The sequence below is a fragment of the Orycteropus afer genome, unplaced genomic scaffold (assembly GCF_000298275.1).
Source record: "Orycteropus afer afer isolate SDZICR_OR568_19922 unplaced genomic scaffold, OryAfe1.0 scaffold00195, whole genome shotgun sequence".
NCBI classification, from domain to species: Eukaryota; Metazoa; Chordata; class Mammalia; order Tubulidentata; family Orycteropodidae; genus Orycteropus; species Orycteropus afer.
The window spans coordinates 421578-444787 of record NW_006921782.1 but is presented as its reverse complement, the minus strand read 5'-3'; the positions used below and the strand labels follow the sequence as shown (position 1 = coordinate 444787).

The 23210-nt window shown below is 41.3% G+C and overlaps 1 protein-coding gene across 1 annotated transcript in view; it reads left to right on the top strand.

The window, feature by feature from the left end:
- Nucleotides 1-7793, top strand: part of DRD3 (dopamine receptor D3) — a 48578-nt gene extending 40785 nt beyond the window's left edge. The window contains exons 4-7 of the mRNA XM_042781915.1: nt 2907-3103; nt 4199-4276; nt 6196-6541; nt 7597-7793. Of these exons, the coding sequence (XP_042637849.1) occupies nt 2907-3103; nt 4199-4276; nt 6196-6541; nt 7597-7793 (818 nt within the window). The remainder of the gene's footprint in view (nt 1-2906; nt 3104-4198; nt 4277-6195; nt 6542-7596) is intronic.
- Nucleotides 7794-23210: the final 15417 nt, after the last annotated feature.

The following is a 23210-nucleotide window of genomic DNA, read 5'->3' as shown; positions in this document are numbered from 1 at the left end:
GGATGTGTTCTGGGTCTGTATCCTGCTCCCTTGTTTCTACCACTTTATCTTGCTTCTTTGTGTGGACTGTGATGGTCTGTTGTCTCCAAGGCATTGTGGTGTTGTTGTATTTAGATATCTGTTGACTGTTTGTGAAGAGCAGCCAAGGGTGATTCAGGCTCTTCTTGGTGGTTTTTTATCATTGGTCCATAGGTGGAAAAGGAGGTATTGGCTCTCTCGCTCAGTAAGTTGCAAGAGGTGTGGGTGTAGTTGTGTCTTATGAGGACTGTTACTGTCTCCCACTCAGTTAGCCAAAAATTACAATTGAATGATGATAAAAGAAAAACTAAAAGCACATGGACAAAAAACACACCATATAATCACACAGGAACAGTAACCAGAAATGAAAAAAGGGAAAAAGAAGAGAAAAAACAAGAAAACCTGCAATATCTGGGGATAGGGCACTAAGAGAAAAAAGGTAGAGAAGGAGAAAAAGAAGAAAAAAATTGAAAAAATGCAAAAAAGAAAAACAAGGAGTGGGATTAACCACCAGATAAAAGGGGAAAGAAAAAAAATTAATTAATTAAAAAAAATTTTTTTTTTTCAACCAGGAACAGGGAAAAGAAAAAAAGCTGAAAACTAGGACCTGGAAGGGGAAGAATAAGAAGAAGAGTAAAAAGGACAAAAGTATTAATAATAATAGTTGTTTTAAAACAGACAAATGTAAGCATACTAATCACTAGAAAAAAGAAAGGAAAAAAATAAATAAATAAAGAGAAAAAAAAATCGGTGGAGGACATGGCAGGGCACCCAGGCTCCGTCTGAGCACACAGACTGTGATGGAGTTCCTGTGGGCCCAGAAGGTAGGTGGGAGTGGGGGATGGCCACACCTCCATTCACCAAGCGGGTGTAGGGTATAAGAGTAACAAGAGGAATGTTGCACCTTGTCAGTCTTGCAGGTCCCAAGTGTCCTTGGGGTTGCTGGCAAGCAGAATGTGTTCTTAAGCCCCTGGAATCTGCCAGAGCACTGTCTCTTTAAATATCCAAAATAGTCAAGCCGCTCGTAAACCTTCAAAATGATGGCATCCTCCAGACCGGCAAAAGTCCACAGCTCAGCTCGCATTTCTCTTCACCTTCTCTGTTTATTCCCCAGCCACCAGAGCAGTCCTCCATGCAGTCCCTGGCTAGCAGGGCTGAGTTTTGGGTTAATTCTTAGGTCTTACCACTGTGTGTGCCAGGCTGTCAGTATTGCTCAGGTTCACTGCCAGACCGCAGCTCCGTCTGTCTCCTTTTTTTGGTATTTTCATGCAAATTATTCTGCTAGTTGTGGTTTAGTCCACTTCTATATCCTTCCCTTCAAGGCTCAGGGGTCCAGGATTATCTTCTGTGTTTGTGTTAATTGGTTTCCCTTTTCTTTGTTGAAGAGGGTCTGTGCAGTCTTTCTGCCTAGTCCGCCATCTTACTGCAACTCCAGTAGGTTTGCTCTTTCGGGTTTATATTAGTTTCTTGGGGCTGCTGTAACAAATTACCACAAACATGGTAACTCAAAACAACAGAAATTTATTCTTTCACAGTTTTGGAGGCCAGAAGTTAGAAATTAAGAAGTTGGCAGGCCATACTTCCTCTAATGCCTTTAGGGGAGAATCCTTCCATGCCTCTTCTAGCTTCTGGTGGTTCCAGTATTCCTTGGCTTGGGGTTGTATAACTCTTATATCTGCCTGTCTTTACATCTTTATTTTCTGAGTCTGTGCCATATATCCCCTGCTGTCTTTCTCTATAATGATACTGTCATTGTATTTAGGGCCCATCCTAAATCCAGGCTGATCTAATTTTGAGATCCTTAACTTAATTAAGACCTTTTTTCCAAATGAGGTCATAGTCATGGGTTCCAGTTAGACATATCTCTTGGGGGGTCATCATTCAACTCACTATACACATCTAGGGCTGTGTAACCTCTACTATACATCAGAAGATAAAGAAGCCTACATAGCTGCTACTCTCCCTTACCAGCTCACACTTGATGCTATAGCTTCCAACACCAGAGTTTGGATTGGAGATTGTCCAGTGCACCAACAGCTGATGCTAACAGTGCTAGAAAAAGTGCAAATACACCATGTCCCAATGGTAGAAGGAGGTAGAGAGTCAAAAATCACAGAAAGAACATTGACTTGGTGTCAGATTGGCTGGAGGAACCATCTTGCTTTTGCCATTTTCAGGTTGGGTGACCTTGGGCCACTTACTGAACTTCTCTGAGCCTTAGTCTGCTCATCTGAAAATAGAGATAGAAATGGCACCTGCCTCAATAATATTGTCACACTGATTAGATAAGATAACATGTGTAAAACAGCACAATCATACAAAGATTAATTAGACCTCCTACCCTCAAGGAGGGAGCTCTGGTGGCACAGTACCTAAGGCCCTTGACTGCTAACCAGAAGGTTGGTGGTTCAAACCCACCAGCCACTCCTCAAAAGGAAGATTGGGCAATCTACTTACATAGAGATACTCCCTCGGAAACCCAAGGAGGGGTCTCTATGAGTTGGAGGCAACTCGATGGCACATAACAACAACAACAACAACTCTTAACGAACTGACTGGGTAGGTGTCTGAGTCTGCTTCACTCCATCCTCACCACAAAGGCCATGTCTGCTAACTTTACAAAAGAGGCAAAAGTAAAGAGCTCAAAGGAAGAATGAGTTGCTTCTGAGAGAGAAACTCAAGGACATCTCCATGGATGAGGCAGCATTTGCACTGGGACATGAGGGTGTAGGAAGGATGAGCAACCCTTGCTACTCAAAGCCTCATATGGATAAGAAGGTGGAGACAGTACACAACATATGGAACCATAGTTTGTGTTTCCCATCAAGGTCTAATAATTCCCCAGGGCCCACAAATGGCCTTATCATCTCTCTTTTTTTTCTCCGCAGGGGACCCCAGTGTCTGCTCCATCTCTAACCCTGATTTTGTCATCTACTCTTCAGTGGTATCTTTCTACTTGCCCTTTGGAGTGACTGTCCTCGTCTATGCTAGGATCTATGTGGTATTAAGACAGAGGAGACGAAAACGGATCCTCACTCGACAGAACAGCCAATGCATCAGTGTCAGGCCCAGCTTCTCCCAACAAGTAAACACCTGGGATGGGGCAGAGGGAGTATGACACCCATCCCTGCAGCCTCTAGCAGGGCATACTTGTGCCTGTACATTGCTCATTGAAAACACAATGAAACCTACCCTCTAAATTACCAGTATTGGCTGTCCTTTAGAGGTAGGAAATCCAATCTCAAGAGACCACTAACAGTCTTCCCTAAAGCCCACTTTACTTGGAAAGTGATAGGCCAGTTTTGCTTCCCTTCAAGGTCCTTCATTCTCCCTAAATGACCAGTAGTTCAGATCTCCCAAGGGCTTGAGGTTTTCATGTAATAGTTGTACCATGCACTGCTGATTGGTTCCCAGGACTGACTTTTTGTCCAGGCTGCTCTCCCAAGAATCATTGGGATCCATGGAAACCTCTTTTCCTTACTAACCTGCCCCTGTGTCAAGGCACTGACCAGTTGGTGGGATGGGATCCTAATGATGCATTTTATTGAGTCTTTCTAGACTCTGAGAATGAAAGTCATTGCTCCAGCATTGGTTTCCAAATGCTTGAGGTGTAAATCTGCTTAGCCTAGTGCCTGGCACATATGGTATGTTTACTCACAATCTGCTTGAAGCATGAAGGGATGCATACCAATCACTTACCACCTTCAGAGACAGTGGGAATATTATACAGCTTCTGCCTTCATGGGGCTTAAAATATAGACAAGTAAATAAAGCACACCTCCACTCAAAGTTAATCAACAGCTCAAAACTGAATGGAATGTTTGTCAGATGTGAGGTGAAGACAATTAAGAACCCAACTATTAAATGTTGTATAGGTTATAAGAAGAGAGAGATCAATATGGTCAAGGACTGGACTTCATAGTAGAGTAAGATCTGAATTTGATCTTGAAGACAGGTCCAGTTGGGTGTCTAGAGCAACCTTTGATGACCTGAGGGAGGGCCAGACTCTAAAAGTTGTAGTCCACAAGACTTGACTAGAGCAATATTATCCATAAAATAGGAGATCAAGACCCACCACTGAGGACATGAACAATAATGCATTCAAAGACTTGCTATCTAAATAGCTCAGCTATGTAGTGCTTAAGCCACAACTGACCATTTTTCCTTCAACCCACCCTAGTCTACCTGTCTGCGGCTGCAAACCATTCGGCAGTTTTCAATAAGGGCCAGATTTCCATCAGATGCCATGGGGAAAATGGTAAGTAGGCTATGTCTTTGGGTGTAGGGAAAGAATAAGAGAACTTTTCCCAATATGCTGGCTTGTCTTTTGATTCTGCTCACCCCAAAATGGAATCTAGGTCCAATCTGACACTTGTACTAAAATATATGTCAAATCTGAGATCCTGCATGATTTAAGCTTCAAATAGGAAACACCAAGTGAAATTCAGAAAGCATATGACTACTGGGCTAGCTACCAATGACTGGAGCCTACAGGATGTGGTGTGAAGATGCAATCTACAGCCACCTACATTAGAGAGAACAGGTGTCAATGAAACAAACATGGACATCTTTGATTACAGTAGAGAAGGAAGCTAATGTGAGACTTTAAAGATTCTGTGTGAAGGAAAAGCCAAGATAACTTCATGGTCACCTTGAGCTTTGCTCTCTCAATTGAAGCCAATCACAATATTTTATGGTAGGCATTAGCCTCAGTAACAACAACAATTTAATAATAATTCTGCACTTTAATGATGATAATAATAAAATAATAGCTCCCATTTATTGAGAGCCTATCAAATCGTTTATATGTCTCTTTTTATTTAATCCTCACAGCAACCATTACAGAGAAAACATTATCATCATGCCCAAAACTTTTGATCTTTTTCACATGAGTAACCCAAGACTCAGAGAAGTAAAGCAATTTGTCCAAGTTCATGCAGATATGTCTGCTCACAAAGCTTCTATTCCATACACTACCCTACATTACATTATAGGGTTGTGAATATCTGGTCCTTTGTAAGATTTGAGTCTGGGTTCTTGCTCATTCTGTATGACCCTTTATAAGACACTTACTCTCTCTGAACTTCATGATTCTAACATGTAAATTTGAGATGACAATAATAAATAATAGTCTATTAATAACATTAATTAAATGGCTACTTTGTGCTAGGTCTTGCATTAAGCATTTTTAATATATTACCTCATTTAATCTCCACAATAATCAGTGAAGGAGGGTTATTATTGACCATTTTTACAAATGGGGCACAAAGCTATATCTACTAAATAGAAAAGATGAGATTAATACCCTGGAGTTTCTTGGGTTGTTAACTTTTTATTATAAAAATTTTCAAAAAAATTAAAAAGTGGAAAGACAAATATAACAAACCCTCCAGTACCAAAAGCCAGTTTCAGAAATAATCAACTGCTCAGCAATCTTGTTTCAACTTCACTCCCACTAACATTCACACTCCTCCACTGGATTGTTAGGAAGCAGATCCTAAACATCATATAATTTTACCCATAAATATAAAGGATAGGGCTTTTTAAAAAAGCATAACCACAATACCACATTATACTAAAATTTAATAACAATAATCTAATATCATTAAAAGGAGCCCTGGTGATGCAATGGTTAAGCACTTAGCTGTGAACCAAAAGGTCAGTGGTTTGAATCCAACCAGCAGCTCTACAGGAGAAAGACCTGCTGATCTGCTCTCATAAAGATTACAGCCTAGAACACAATATGGGGCAGTTCTGCTCTGTCACATTGGCTCACTAAAAGTCAGAATCAACGCTAACAACATAAATACCCAGTCAGTGTTCAAATATCTCCATTGCCTTATAAATGTTTTTACAGTTGGTTTATGAGAATCAAAATTCAAATAAGGACCATACTTTTTAACTAGTAATTATTTACTATTAGGAGCTATGGTGTCACATAACGTGTTCCTCTGTAGACCCAGACTCTAACTTGAAAAGGCCAGCCCACAGTCCTATGCTAGCTTCCTCAAGGAGCTGTTATTCTTAAACACACTATATGTGGAAATGATAAACTCAGAAGCAGATTTCATTTATCAGAACTTTCCATGATTCCACCACTCTGTCAGATGTTCCCTCTTACAGGTTTCACACAATGATGGTTTCCTGTTCCTTATTTACATTCTCTTTCCCTTTCAGGAACATTCAGATGATAAAAAATTTCCCCAGAAATGTCAGGACCCTCTCTTGTCACACCTGCAGCCCCTTTCCCCTGGCCGGGCACACATGGAGCTAAAGCGCTATTACAGTATCTGCCAAGATACTGCCTTGGGGCGGCCAGATTTCCAAGATGGGGAAGCAGAGTTGAAAAGAGAGGAGAAGACTCGGAACTCTCTCAGCCCAACCATGGCACCCAAACTCAGCTTAGAAGTTCGAAAACTCAGCAACGGCAGGCTGTCAACATCCCTGAAGCTGGGGCCCTTGCAACCTCGAGCAGTGCCACTCAGGGAGAAGAAGGCAACCCAGATGCTAGCCATTGTGCTTGGTGAGTTTGGGTCAGGTTAGGTTTAGTTGAGTTGGGTTGAGCTGGTGGAAGATATTAGAGTAAGCCCTTTTGGTTAAAATTAGAAATCCAATGACTGTAATATTTATAAAATGTTGGATTGAAAAGAGTTTCTGTATAAATGTTAACTCTGGTGGAAATTCAAAAGACCTAACTTGAAATTTATGAGCCTAAAAAGGTCACCTAATGGAGCTGTATTTTCTTCTCTACTATACGGCATCCTAATAGATAAAACAAATAATAAATAAGACAATGATTCATAAAAGTGTTGAGCACATATTGGATATTTAATAAAAGCTTACTTTTAAAAAGACATTAAATAAAAAAACAGAGATGCAAAACACTACTGGTATATGGTATAATAACAACTAGATTATTTTAAATCCAGAGAAAAAGAGACTGAAAAGAAATTCACCAGATGTCAAAAGTGATTGTCTTTGAGTAGTAGGTGATGATTTTTCTTCTTTGCACTCTTCTGTATTTGCCAAGTTTTCCAGAGTGTATAAAATCACAACTAATTTTTATAGTAGAAGATAAACTTTAAAGAAAGAAATAACAAGTGGTAAGTCTCTCTCAGGCACCATAGAGCATTAGTGAAAGCAATTCATTCTGCTCAGTGTCACTGACAAACCCCATTTCTCACTTACTAGGGACTTTACTAGATCTCTCAGCTGTAATCTCTGCAACTGCAGGAACTGGGTCTATTGCAGCTTTAAGGTCTTCTTCCCTATCACTGCCTAGTGTCATGTCTTGCATTGGTGGACCTCAAATACATATGTGAATTGAATTGAGAGGTAGGAAAGACTAGTAATGAAGTCCCTATAGATCAAATGAGAAAACTGTTTGAGTCAAAGGCCTGAGATGATTCAAAGATATGAGCATGCAGTTTTGTAAAATATTGGGATAATCACACTCACTTCATAGGATTGTTGTAAAAATTTAATGAGCATGGCATAATGTATTCAATCATAAATCATGTTGTAACAAAAGGAGGAAGCAAACCCCTTACTCAGTTTCTCTCTTCATTTGCAACCTAGGAACCTTCATTGTCTGTTGGATGCCCTTCTTCCTGACCCACGTTCTCAATACCCACTGCCAAGCATGCCATGTGTCCCCAGAGCTTTACAGTGCCACAACATGGCTGGGCTACGTGAACAGCGCCCTCAACCCTGTGATCTATACTACCTTCAATGTCGAGTTCCGCAAGGCCTTCCTCAAGATCCTGTCTTGCTAAAGGAGGAAAGAAAGGATTACTCTTTGTGCCCACCTCTAGCTGCCAAGCCATTGGGCCACGAGCCAGGCCCTGCTCAGATAGACTATGGGGTGTCCTCCGGTACATAGTTGGGAGAAGTTACAGATGTAACCAACTTCTCCCTCCAAAACAGAATGTTCTACCTCCCCAGTTAAAACCTGATTTCATTCTGGCAGTCTTCAAGCGATAAGGGCCTGAGAGTGATAAGCAATAATTCAGAAAGAAGCTGGTAAAACTGACTCTACACACACATAAAATTGCCATCAGAGACGTGATTCATTACAATGAAGAAAAAGGGAACAGATCTCATAATTCTCAACTTGCCAGAGGTCCTTGAAAGCTCAGCCAGTAAACCATCTTGCAGAACAGCCAGTATCTCTTCCTTCAAACTTCTAATTAACTTTCACACTAACCTTGTACTTGTATGGGTCCCTTCCCTCTTTGTTGCTTCTTTCTCCTTCACTGTTTCCTGAAATAAGAATGGCAAGCCCAGATCTTCTACCTCTCTGTAGAGTCTAATTGGCTATGTATGGTTGCCAGGGATTTCCCACACTGGGACCTGGGGTTTATTTCAAACCTTGCTTCCCCTGTATGTCAGCTATAGCTAAGAAGGTCCTTTGATTCCATTCACTTACTCTCATGAGGCAGTCTGAGAGTCTTGACTTCCAGAGCAATTCAAGATGGGAATGTTAAATGTATCACTGTTGAACTTATGGTTCAGAACATGCTATACATAAGCTTTTTCTTGACATTTTTTACCCAGGACATTTCCATTTCCTGCTTAACACAGACACTCAATACTTTCAGATCCCTGAGACTAAGAAGTAAGTGTATACTAAGTGCCAATCACCTTCACGTTCTTGATAAGCAGCAATGAATAAGACAGCTCCTCCCCTCAAGAAGCTCACTGCCTGCCCTATGTTAGCCCATTTACTTGTCTAAGGATCATTGGGCCTCACTCAGACTGTCAGAGGACCTCAGAATTGAGGACACTAGGCAGAGTGGCTGCCCAAAGCCAGCATATGGACAGTCTTTGTAAAGTCCTGTTATAGATTCTAAACTTCACTTCTCCAACAACTTGGACTAAAGTTATATTAGAAACAATTTGTAAATATAATTCAAAATATATTTAGAAGGAACTTAATTTTCTCTCACCTTGTACCTTCTCACCTGCAGTGCTATTTCTTATAGATTGCAGAATTAAGAAACAATTTATGAACAGTTTATAAAATGTTGTCATTCTGAATTTCAATAAATTACTTTTAAGAGTTGTTTGGGTATAGGCATGACAGATACCTGCTGTAGTGCTGTTAAAACTTTAAAGTGCACAAGAACTTGACAAGAAATCCAAGGCTGCCCTTGCCCCTGTCTTTCTTCCTTTAAACTGTAAGTATAAAATAAGAAAACATGCATACCGAACACGCATACCGCCAGTAAGTTAGTTACCTGTTACTCCCGAATGCTTTGGATGCCAGCATATAAAAAATGTTATGTCTATAATATTGTTTACATTGTAACTCAGTAGGAAAATTCCATTTGCTCTCTAGTTCCTGTATCTTGTACCATTCTAGCACACTACATTTATGGTACAAGCAAATAATTAAATATCTTCAGAAGTAAAAGTACATGATTCCTAGGTTTTTCCATGCAAAATAAATACAAACCCTGGGACAGTGGGGTGAAAGCCCATAGAGTTCCATGTTGAAATCTGAATTCTAAAGGTAAAAACATAGGCAGCAACAGTATTTTTACGTTTGTGGGGAAGAATAAGAGCAAATGTTCTGTATTAGATTTTTACATCAAGTTGTTCAACATTTATGAGAACTTTAAGAAGACAAACCCCATTGTATAGATGAGGAAACAGAGAGAAGTTAAGAAATCTGCCCAAGGGTACAAAGTCAGGAAGTGGCAGACATAAGATTCAAATGCACATCTATCTGATTTCCAAGTCAATGTGATTAACCTCTTTGGCACACTGGCTCCTACCAGAGAAGCAAAGGCCAGAAGAAGGGGGAATAAAGTGGGAAGAAAAAGATGGGACAAAGAACCCCAGGAAAGCCTCACCCTACACCATCCTATCCCCTTAGAGGGCTAAAAGGTGGAGGAGGGTAGGGGAAGAAAATGTTGGAAAAAGAATCCCTAGGAAAGCCTTACCCTACTTCACCTGCCTCGACTCCTAAATTTTGCTAACAACTCAGTCTCACACTTCAGACATGTTCGATTTCTAAGCTGGTTGTAATAAGAGAGAGAGAGAGACAGTAGCATTGGAAATCCAAGATCTATTTTAAAAATCATGAAATGGTCCTTAGAGAGTAATTGGTTCTACTCTCTCCCTCATTTACAGAAAAGGAAACTGAAGTCCAGCATATTTGTCCCATAGGTAGTTAATGACAGACAAGCATTCAAATCTGCTGACTCCAGTTTACCACTGTTCTGGTTACCTAGTGCCACTCTGACAGGAATATACCACAAGTAGAATGGCTTGAACAAACAGGAGTTTATCCTCTTACAATTTGGGAGGCTTTAAGTCTGAGTTCCAAGTGCTAGGTTCTAGGGGCTGGGTGAAAGCCCTTCAACCTTGGGCTTCAGCTCTGCCTCTGCTCCCAGTCCACAGAAGCTGGAGGCTTTACTTCACTCAGACAGCTGTTGGCTGCTGAGGCTGACAAGCCTAAGGTTGACAAGTAAAAAGGTACAGTCCCAATGTTACCAAACAACATGGCAGGCCACTAATTCAAGTCCAGATGAAGTCCCAAGATCAGCAGGGCATGGCAGGCTGTTGAACAATAGTTTGGCTACATGCAGGGTTTAAGTGCGCCAAAAGGTTAGAGATCAATCCCAAAGCTTCTCCTTTATGGACGGGAAGCATACCACATCCCTAAAGCAGCTACTCAGCTGTTCATGGCCTATTCCACCATGGAGGTGATTATTGGTCTCATCATGGGGAATAACTACCTCCAGCTGCCCAGCCACTCAACCAGGCCCAGTCAAGTTGACAGCAACCTTAACTACTACAACCACCAACCAAATCAGTGACTATCAAGTCAATTCTAATACATGGCAACCCTATGTGTATCATAGAAGAATTATGCTCCACAGGAGTTTCAGTGGTTGACTTTTCAGAACTAGACCACCACAACTTTCTCCCAAGGCACCTCTGGGTGGAATCTAACTGCCAACCTTTTGATCAGCAGGCAATGCATTAACCATTTGTACCACCCAGGGATTCTTATACCCCATAAAAATTATAAAGTCCACAGAGATACAAGGAGGAACTCATACAGTCACCTCCACCAATTAAACTCAGAGGCAACTTTTCCCTAGGTAGTGTCTATTTTCCTTAATCCTGGAACTCTTTTTCTTCCCAGAATTTTCTTCTGAGGATCCAGAAAAAGTCTCCTAGGGAAATTGCTAACATCTCCAGAGCACTCAGTTTAGCCTCTTCATCCTGGGAACTTCTCTCTATGTCTCTACTTGTAGAATCCCCACCATGAACCAGCACACTTACCCTCAGGGTTCACTACCTTCAGAGCTGACATAGCTGAAAATCCCAGGAGAGATGTCCTGGAAAAAGAAGAGCAGAGCTCCTTTGGTGGTGGTGGTGGGAGTGGGGCACACAGGGAGGGGAATCTGTTCTGGAGCCCAAAACATTTGTCATTGTCCATAATATTTGGAAGCAATCCAAACAAGAGGGCAATCCAAATAGATTACATTCCACATTCAACTGCAGACCCTAAGTAAATTATTTCCTTTTTGCAGGTCACCATCTTCCAAAACTCCATTCACTGACTCATTTACTCCGTCAATCATGTATTCAATAAATATTGCTTGACCACAATTCATGTGGGAGCTCTGGTAGCATAGTGCCTAAGGCACTTGACTGCTAACCAGAAGGCTGGTGGTTCAAACCCACCGGCCACTCCTTGGAAGGAAAATGAGGCAATCTACTTTCATAGTGATACTGCCTCAGAAACCCAAGGAGGGGTCGCTTTAAGTCGGGTCCAACTCGACGGCACATAACAACAACAACAATTTATGTACCAACCACTGTGCTCAGTGCTGGGAACCACTATCAAGAAAAGACTATAGATCACTAGGGGAGGTAGCATTTATGTGTATGGTGGTTATCTGCTTGTTGTCTATGGTAAGAAGAAGTCATGGTGTTTGGAAGCCCTAAATTCTGGTAGCATAGTGCCTAAGGCACTTGACTGCTAACTAGAAGGCTGGCGGTTCAAACCCACCAGACACTCCTTGGAAGGAAGATGAGGCATTCTACTTCTGTAGTGATACTGCCTCAGAAACTCAAGGAGAGGTCACTATGAGTTGAGTCCGACTCAACAGCACATAACAACAACAACAACAAATTCAGCTTTGAGGATCAAGGAAAGCCTTCCCAAAACAAGTGTTAACAAAAAAAAAAAACAAACAAACAAAACCAAACTCATTCCCACCGAGTTGATTCAACTCTTAACAACCCCTCCTTGGGTTTCCAGGTGGTATCACTATGGAAGTAGGTTGCCCAATCTTCCTTCCGAGGAGTGGCTGGTGGGTTTGAACCTCCAGCCTTCTGGTTAGCAGTCAAATGCCTTAGGCACTACACCACCCGAGCTTCCAAACAAGTGTCATCAGAGCTGAAATCTGAAAAAGGAAGGGTGCTTCAGGCAGAGAAAACCTCTAAAGGGTTAAAGATAAGACCATGCAAGGAACATTGAAGGAACTTCAATTAATTCCATCTGGCTGTAGAGAGTGGGCACTAGGAGAGACAAGAGAGGAAAGGAAAAGTCTCATTTTCAGAGGCCTCCTCCATCTCTACAAGCCATGTTATTTCCAATCACCTCGTATGCATGTGAGAGCTGGACGATGAATAAGGAAGACTGAAGAGGAGTTGATGCTTTTGAGTTGTGGTGCTGGTGGAGAATACTGAAAGTACCATGGACTGCTAAAAGAACTAACAGATCTGTCCTGGAAGAAGTGCACCTAAAATGCTCCTTGAAAGCAAGAATGGCCAGACTTTGTCTCACCTATTTTGGTCATGTTGTCAGAAGGGACCATTCCCTGGAGAAGGATGTCATGCTTGGTAGGGTGGAGGGTCGACGAAAGAGGGGGAGGCCTACAACGAGATGGATTGACATGGTGGCTGCGATGATGGGCTCAAGTATAGCAGGGATTGTGGAGCTGGTGCGGGATCAGGCAGTGTTTCATTCTGCTCTGCATGGGGTCGCTATGAGTCAGAGATGACTCCACGGCACCTAACAACAACAACAACAACAACTTCCATCTCTACGCAGGTGGTAGCTGTGCTGATGGTAACATCTCTCAAAGACCTCATTCTCAAAATTCTATATCTTGCCTCCTGTCTTAGTTACCTACAACTGCCATAACAGAAATACCATGAGTAGCTTTAAAGAACAGACATTTTATTGCTCACACTTCTGGATGCTCAAATTCCAAATCAGGGTCACTGCCATAGCAATTCCTTCTATGAGCCTCTCTCCCAGTTCCTGATGACTGCCACCATTCCTTTGCCTGTAGATGATCCTCACATGGCATCTATCTTCCCCCTGTGTGTGTCTCTGTGTCAATTCTGCTCTTCTTATAACTCAGATGTGATTACATTTAGGGCCTACCTTACTCAGGTATGACCTGATTAATGTAACAAAGAAAATCCTGTTTTCAAACAGGATCATATCCACAGGGGCCAGGACTTCAATACATATTTTAGGGGGGCATACTTCAATCCATAATCTCTCCTTTAACCTCCATGTGGGCAACACACACTGCAGAAGATCTTTCACTAATTCTTGAACGTACTTCTTTCTGCTATATGAATTTCAACAATTGCAGAATTCAATTTGAATCCTTTGTTTTTCCCTCTAGAAGAAGAGCAATAACTAGTTGAATGAAAATTATCAAAGATGGTAAAGATTAAGGCAGTACAGAGAGCTTCGTTCAGGTTCAGAAACCAAGGGAGATTAGGCATAGAGATTTGTTCTCATTGGGTCAGAACTAAACAGAGATGCAGAAAGATTAGGGATTTGCTCAGAACTGGCTGTTTCCTGGAGGTCCTGACTCTCAGGCCTGAGCTCCAATTGTTAGGAATCTGTTGACATCAAAAAACTGAAAAGCCTTAATTTGAATCAACACACAGAGAACAGTGAGGGGGTGACAGGCAATTAACTTGATTCATTCTTTCTACCTAATGCTTTCCTCATCAGCTGAGGGAGGGAGGGAGTTTCCATGACTACCTCCTGACACAGAGATTCAGTGAGGGTAATGCCAGTGTCAGCTCAGCTCTGAAGCATACATTGGTGGAGTCAGAACCAGAGAGTATGCCAAGCACAAGACCTGCAACCTTTGCTCCACCCACCCTCATCTCAATTAAATACCCAGTCTCCATCACTGGGCATCGAGTCTCTTGTTTGCTAGAGTCTGCTGGGTACTGAGAGGAAAGGAGAGGTGGTTATAAGCCTCTGAGAATAGATGCGCCCCAGGGAGGAGGCTAGGCTTAAATCCAAGGTGGCACTGACTCCGTTAATGAAAACAGAATGGAAAAACATGAGTCAAGGCCTGAATTCTAGCCGAGTCAAGTGACTTTGCATGTGGCTTAACCTATTTGAGCTTCAGTTTCTCATCAGTAAAATGAGGACCTGAAGGCCTGACCTTTCTCACTAGACCATTTAAAAATCTGATCAGATCATGTATTAAAAATGCTTAAGTCCCAACAAATATAAGAGGTGATAAAGATGATGATGATGATTTTCCTCCTAAGTAACTGCTTCTGTCATACCTATCTGGTTCACCACCCACTCAGAACCCTAGAATCTCTTCTCTCTCTATGTATTCTCTAATTGTTTCAAGTTATTCAGCACAATCTTTACAGCCTCCCACATGAAATCTGACTTTTCTCTTGTCTTTTATTTCCTAAATGTACCTAAGATATTTGACTGGATTTGTAGTCTGGTTACTAGACAAATGGGTATTACCTAAGAGGCCACCCTTTCCTGCACACACGAGGCCAAGTGTTTAAGTACAGTATGACTAAAGCTAAGGCTGATGACAGATACTTGTTTGCCAAAGGCTACCTTGAATCCTCTGTTCCTCTTCTGGCCAGAGAATGAGGAGCAGAATATATCTGTTCTCTAAGACTTTCCATCTCTGTCCCTCATTATTTCTGAGCCTGACCTCCCCATCCTCTTCCTCCATCCCTCCTGCCTGGAAGAAGTGTCCTGGACATAGTGAGAGTGGTCTGAAAGCCAGGAAGACTCAGAACTTGTGTGACTTGGGGAAATGAACAAAAGCTACATCATTCAAAATGTAAGAGGTCAAATTTAAGCCTTGGCATAAATTTCTTTTAATGGCCTAGGTAAACTTTCTGAAACTCCACTCTCTTATCCGTAAAAGTGATAAGTCTGTATTCCTAAGGCCATAATGAGGCAGGCTAAGAAGAATTTTATAAGCATACAAATTATCCTCTGAGCCCTGAAAAATTGTTGTTGTGGTTGTTATGTGCTGTCGAGTTGGACCCAACTCATAGCGACCCCTCCTTGGGTTTTCGAGGCAATATCACTATGGAAGTAGATTGCCCAACCTTCCTTCTGATGAAAAACTGTAAACATACTTTTAACAAATGTCAAAGCTGTTCAGAGATGATCCTTAGTTGCTTCTCTATGTCTTACAAAAGAATTCAATAATAAACTCACTGGAGTTGAGGATAGCTAAGAAGGAGTATCATATTATTTCTTCTACTCCGTGTAGCACCCTTCTGACTGACTTAGGTGGAGGAAGGTGCTTTCTCCTTTAAGATAACTTAAAGGCCTTACATTATGTTTTGAACAGACTACATGAGATTCCATATTAAAGTCCCTGAAAAAGCTTGCAATTTATTACAATTTACAATCATGTGATTTGAGAGTTTGAAGGGACTTCCCTCGGGATCTCTGGTAGCGTAGTGCATAAGGTACTTGACTGCTAATCAGAAGGCTGGCAGTTCAAACCCACCAGCCACTCCTCGGAAGGAAGGTTAGGCAATCTACTTCCATAGTGATACTGCCTCGGAAATCCAAGGAGGGGTCACTATGACTTGGATCCAACTCGATGGCACATGACAACAACAACAATCAACAGGAGAATGAAAGATGCAGGATTCAGCAGAGGGAGAAGCTGAACTGTGATGCAATCACACAGAGAACTCAATCTCACTCTGGATGATTTGATAAGGGGGAAAGATTTTTACGGTCCCTTATCATTGGATACAGACTACCTCTAGGGAGGAGGCAAGACTTAGGCAAGGAGGCTCTCTTCAGCTAAAAGACTTCAGAGATCAACACTCCTAACAACTGGGGCAATGAATGGCTCAGTTGTGAAAGAGGGATCTGGGTGGCACACCCTTTGCACCATTTGACCCTACTTTTTTCATTAGTAAGTTATAGAAACAGCTTTGTCAAGGATCTATTCAGTCTCTCTTCCTGGGGTAACTTGCAAATGGGATGTTAGTGGGATGAACTACAGTGTCTGCCACTGCAGCTGGTCTTATAACCAAAGTAATTCTCAGGCACCACTCTTTCCTACTATCTAGTCTAGATTCCCCTCACCACTGATTAACACCCCTACTTGTCTATGTGGCTTACTGGGTGGAGTAAACTTGAGGTATCTGATACCCTGGTGATGTGACTTTCTTAGGTCATAGCTTATCCACTTACCATCAAAATTAGGGAGAGAATCAGAGACACCTTAGTAGATCATCCAGGTGCCATATACATTCTTCCATGTTCCCACGAGGAGCTATGGTAGCATAGTGCCTAAAGCACTTGACTGCTAACCAGAAGGCTGGCAGTTCAAACCCACCAGCCACTCCTCAGAAGGAAAATGGGACAATCAACTTCCGTAGTGATACTGTCTTGGAAACCCAAGGAGAGGTCGCTATGAGTCGGGTCCGACTCGACGGCACACAACAACAACATGTTCCCATTGTGTACCAACACCCTTACCTTTTCCTGATGGTAGGGTATTAAACCTTTATTTGATATTTGATTGCTTATTGACCTCTTGGGAGCTCTGGTGGTGCAGTGCCTAAGGCATTAGACTGCTAACCAGAAGGCTAGCAGTTCAAACCCACCAGCCACTCCTCGGAAGGAAGCTTGGGCAATCTCCTTCTGTAGAGATACTGCCTCGGAAATCCAAGGAGAGGTCATTATGAGTCAGGACTGACTCAATGGCAGTGAGTTTGGTTTTGGGTTTTGGTTGACCTCTTGGCACTAAAACTCCAAATGACTAGGTGAAAGCCATAACTTAAAGCTTAATGGGATCCTTGTCCTCCTTTAAGAATAAAGACCTCCAACATTCCATGTTCTTGAATTGGAAGACTTAATATCATTACAGTGCAGTTCTCTCCAAGTTGATCTATAGATTCCACATGATTCTTCTAAAAATTCCAGCAGGTTTTTTTCTTTTGGTTTTGCAGAAACCAACAAGCAGATAATAAAATTCATATGGTTATGCAAAGGATCTAAAATAGCCAGAAAAATAAAATAAAAAAGAATAAATTTTGAGAATATTTACTTCCTGATTTCAAAATTTAAAATAAACCTACACTTACCAAGACAGTATGACATTGGCAGAAGGGCAGACAGATCAATGAAAGAGAATTGAGAGTCCAGAAACAAATTCTTATATTTATAGTCAATTGATTTTCAACAAAGGTCATCCATTGGGGAAATAAGAGCCATATTAACAAAAGGTGCACGAAGCAAAAAGATGCATGCAAAAGGAGGAACTTAGGCCCATACCTTACATCATACTCAAAAACAGAAATATACGTAGGAGCTAAAACAATACAACTTTTAGAAGAAAAAACAGGAAAAAAATCTTTGAGACCTTGGGTTAGACAAAGATTTCTTAGATATGACACTAAAAGCATAGCCCATAAAAGAATAAATTAATAAATTGGGCCTAATCCAAATTCAGAATTTTTGTTTACCAAAGGATTTTATCAAGAAAGTGAAGACAACCTACAGAGAAAAATGTTGGAAAGCATATGTCAGATAAAGATGTAATATCCAGAATATATAAAGAACCCTTACAACTTAATAACAAAAACCCAGTCAAAAGCAAAGAACTGGAACAAACGTTTAATCAAAGAAGACATTCAAGTCGCCAACAAGCACCTGAAAATATGCTCAATGCTTACTGTAGTCAGTCACTAGGGAAATGCAAATCAAAACCATAATAAGATACTATTTTACACCCACTAGAATGGCTAAGACTAAAAACAAAACAAAACAGAATACAACAGGTGTTGGTGAGGATATGGAGAAATTAGAACCTTCATCCACTGCTACTGGAATTGTAAAATGGTACAGCCACTATGGAAAACAGTTTGGCAGTTCCTCAGAAGTTAAACAGAATTACCATATGATCCAGCAACTCTACCCCTATGTATATTTCCAAAAGAATTGAAAGCAGGGAGGCAAATAGATACTTGTATACCAATGTTCATTAAAGTACTGTTCACAATAGCCAAAATGTCACAATCATCTAAATGTCCATCAACAGAAGAATGGATAAACAAAATGTGGTATATAAAAACAATGGAAAATTACTCAGCCATAAAGAGAAATGAAGTCCTCTTTCTAAATATTTAGAATATTTCTAAATATTTAAATTCTAAATATTTAGAATAAGCAAGCATATTGAGACCTAAGTTTATTGTGGTTACCAGGCAAACAACAACAACAACAGTGTCAGGCAGAAGGAACAGGGGAGGGAAGACACAATACTTAGGACACATTGAACTTTCATCAAGAATGATGGAAAAATTTGGAAATGGTTAGGCTGATGGTTGAACAATATATGAACATAATTAATGTTACTGGATTGTACATGTGAAGATTTTGAAATGACAAATGTTTTGTTACATATATATTTACCAAAATAAAAAATTTTCAGAAATTTTGTACTTCAAAAAAAGCCATTATGCAAATAAAAATACATACCACAGACTAAGAGAAAATATTTGCAAACACATGTCTGATGAAAGACTTGTATCTAGAATATACAAAGAATTATTATAATACAATAAAAATACAAACAACACAAAGCAAAAAGCAGGCAAAAGGTTTTAATAGGTATTTTAACAAAGAAGATATACAAATGGTTTATAAGCAAATGAAAAGATGTTCAACATCATTAGTCATTTACCAAAAAAAAAACCCCAAACTCACTGCCATCAATTTGATTCTGACTCATAGTGACACCCATTGGGCTTCTGAGGTGGTAAAGCTTTACAGAAGTAGGTTGCCCTTTCTTCCTTCCATGGAGTGGCTGGTGGATTTGAACTGCCAAATTTCTGGTCAGCAGTCAAATGCCTTAGCACTCTGCCACCAGAGCTCCTTATGATTATACCACAGTTCCCCAAAAAAATTCATCCTGGAAAAGAGAACGGAATATCATGGTTGATTGAGCGTTAAGCAAATCATTTTCAATAGACTGGACTAGGGCCTTGCTGATCTATAGTTGGTAGAATCTATTTGTTTTCCTCTGTGAAAAGCCTTCAGCCTTCAATCACCTCTTCTAGTTGTAATTCCCAACAGATTACTGATTGAGGCTTCTTACCTCCTCACCATCTGCTAAAGAGGCAAGGAGGCAACATCTTTTGACCTCCTCTAATTACACAAGAGGAAGACAGAATCATCAGCAGCAGTCCAAGGCCTGTTCCTATGAGGCCAGACATGCCGCCACCCTCCAGCCCTCTTACCAACTTTTATACCAACTGTCCCTCCCGCAGCACCCACAACCTTTTTGCTGGGTGCGATAATTCGCTGTGGTGGCCACATAGAATTCAGGTTATGGGTTTATTAGAGAAGAAACAGTCTATAATTCAAGTTCAGGAATGTGCTCAGGTTGCAGTTCTTTGATCAAGACAGTCTCCCCTCTGCTGTACCTTTAGACACACCACTCTGATGTTTTGTCTCTTGGCCTGGCCTCTGCCTCTGTGGGCCAGGTAAGCCTGCCACTCTGTCCCATGCCTCTTGGTTCTATTGCTGCCATCTCTCAGCTGGTGTCTCTCTCAGCTGGGCATCTCTCTCAGCCAGCAGTGAGATTTCCCTCTCTGCCTCTAGGATGGCTCATTTTAAGCCCAGCAAAGTGGCAAAAACTAATCAATTCTAACATCAGAGTTTTACACTCCTGAGAGAGAGCAAACTATCCCAGAAAATTACGTGGTGCTACTCCAACAGAAATACCCTAGGTGGATGACTTTAACAATCAGGAGTTTAAAAGCAGCTACTCACAGTAATCCAGTGGGAGTTATAAAGCCTATGGCTAGAAAAGCCATACCATGAAATTCACTGCATCACACCATCTTTCTATCAGCTTTGGCCTGGGAGTTCCGAAGTCTTTCGTCACTGATGCTCAGACCCTGGGGAATCTCCATTCCTTGCCCAGGTGAGCTAAATAAAGGTACTCCTTCTATACAAATACAGTATATCTCTAGTAGAAATGCAACTGCACACCTACAAAAAAGCAATTTTGTCTTTTGGTCCTGATATCTGAGCCATGCCCAGGCTGACCTTTATCCAGATTGGCTCAGGAGGCCCATGTGAGCTGACTTTTACCTGGCTTGGCAGATCCCCCTTCCAGTTGTTGACATTTACCTAGATTGACTGAGGTGCCCACTGGGTGAATAATAAAAACACTAAAACAAAAGGCACACACAGATTGGGCCATCTGATTAAGGAGAGCTAGGAGAGCAGGGTATCATTTGGACATGAGACCCTGTGCTATGACCTTCCAAGACTGAGATGGAGGCAGTAGCAGAGGCAGTAAGAGGACCCAGACAGTGGCAGCAGACTATAAAAGCCAAGCCTGGCCAAGAGTTGTAACACCCTGAGAGTTGGGGCACTCCAAGCAGAGGGGCCGCCTGCAAAGTAGGGGTGGTGTCTGACAGCTGTCCTGGAACTGGTCAGGAGGAGACACAGGTCACCTGAGAGGAGTAGCCAATAGCCAACCCCACCAAGTGATATACTTCTCCTGTTTGAAAGTTTCCTGATGGGTGAGAATAGCACTGATTTTTGGGAAAAGTAAGCAGGTACTCTTGAGATGTTGAGCCCATGTGCTGGGATTCTCCAGAACCTCACACTACATATTTTCATTTTTGTTTTTATTCTTTTCTATTATTAAAGTTATTATTGCAATTATGGTGTTTCCATGAGTTCTTTGTGACCATTACAATGAATTATCAAACCTAATGCAGAGTGTTATGGGGAATACAGCTGGTGTTAGAAATGGTGGGGATGTTGGAGAATGGGATATAACTGACTTTCACCTCATAAGAACAGGTTTTTGCTGATCCTTCTGGTTAGGGTTCTCATTTCAGTTGATATCCAAGAAAGTTGTTCAATTATAGCAACTTTCTTCATCTTACTGCAAATATATTTTGCATATCAGAAAGGGCAGGAACAAAATAAACAACAGAAAGAAGTTAGAGCTACTTCTGTTAATATTACATCACCTTAGGAAGGTTGGGCAATCTACTTCCGAAGTGATACTGGTTTGGAAACCCAAGGAGGGGTCGCTATGACTGGGTCCGACTGGATGGCACATAATAACAACAACCAAAACATATCAAAGAGCAAGTTGCCCCTCATTTACCTGATTATGCTAAACAAAGCTTTAAAGTCCTTACAGCAGTCTTTAGCATATTTTGTAAAGCTCATCTCATTCCTGACTTTAGCATTCTTTCTTCTTCTCTTAAAGCTTTATGATAGGCTTATGTTTTAGCTTATGTGACTGCTAACCAGAAGGCTGGTTGTTCAAACCCACCAGCCATTCCTCGGAAGGAAGATGGGGCAATCTACTTCCGTAGTGATCCTGCCTCGGAAACCCAAGGAGGGGTTGCTATGAGTCAAGTCCAACTCGATGGCACATAACAACAACAACATAATCCCCTACCTTTCTCTGTCTTTTGTTCATGTGAACTCTGCAGAGAGCTCCCTACACAACCACTGCCTTCTTCAGACGTCTCCCCCTTTATCATTGGAGTCTTTCCTATTACATTATGTTCTGGTTATGGAATGCAGCTCTGACAGAATATATCACAAATGGGATGGCTTGAACAAACGGGGTTTATTATCTTACAATTTGGAGGCTTTAAGTCTGAATTCAAAGTGCCAGGCTCTAGGGGCTGGGTGAAAGCCCCTCGACCTTGGGCTTCAGCTCTGCCTCCTTTTCCTGGCCCACTGAAGCTGGAGGCTTTTCTTCACTCAGCTGCTGGCTGCTGAGGCTGACAAACCAGGGTTGACAAGTAAAAAGGCATAGTCCCGATGTTACTAAACAACATTGCAGGCCATTAACTTAAGTCCATTGCAAGTCCCAAGGTCAGCAAAGCATGGCAGGCTGCTGAAGAATGAATGACTCAGCTACATGCAGGGTTCAAGCATGCCATAAGCTAGAGACCATTCCCCAAGGCTTCTTCTTATATACAGGAAGCATACCACATCCCTAAGGCAGATACACAGCTGTTCACAGTAGATACCACCATGGAGTTGATTACTAGTCTCATCATGGGGAATACTACATCCAACTGCCCAGCCACTCAAGCAGGCCCAGCCAAGGTGACACACAAACTTAAGTACCACACATTATAATTAGGACTTTATTTTTTAAGTCTCTCACCTCTCCCAAGTCATATTCTTTTCTAAAGTCTCACATCAGAGAATCACACCTGTGATAAATATTCTTTGAAGTGGAGTTAATTTGTAATGCAAATAATTACTTCTTTATTTACCTCATTTGCAAGCAGGAATTTTCATATATCAAATTTTCATGAAGATAAGTTAGGAGTAAATTATGTCACACCTTTTTCCTTTTCTGTTCCTTACTCTTCCTCTACCTTCCCACTCTCCTGTCCTCTTCTGTGGTTGTTTACCTGCTTCCTTCCTAGATTGGTGTAAGCCTTCCTGGTGCTGCAATACTTACTTCCTGTTCATGTTGTACCACATAACTTACCTGTCCCTGCCTACTATGAAGTCCTTAAATGGATCCAAGCATTTGTCATTTTCAAATGCAAAGCAAACAATGACTAATTCATTTATTCAACAAATATTTATGGGGCGTTTGCTCTGTATTTCAGAGTCCCTGTGTGGTGCAAATTGTTGAAGTGCTCAGCTGCTAATGGAAAAGTTGGGGGTTCTAGTCCACTTAGAGGTGACTAAGAAGAAAGGCCTGGCAACTTACTTCCAAACAAATCAGCCACTGAAAACTCTGTGGAGCACAAATCTACTCTGACACATATAGGGTCAACATGAGTCAGAGTCAACTCCACAGCAACTGGTAGTGGTGGCTAACTATGAATATTTGGAGATTTCCATTTCCTAACTGCCCTACTTCTATACCCTAATTATAGCC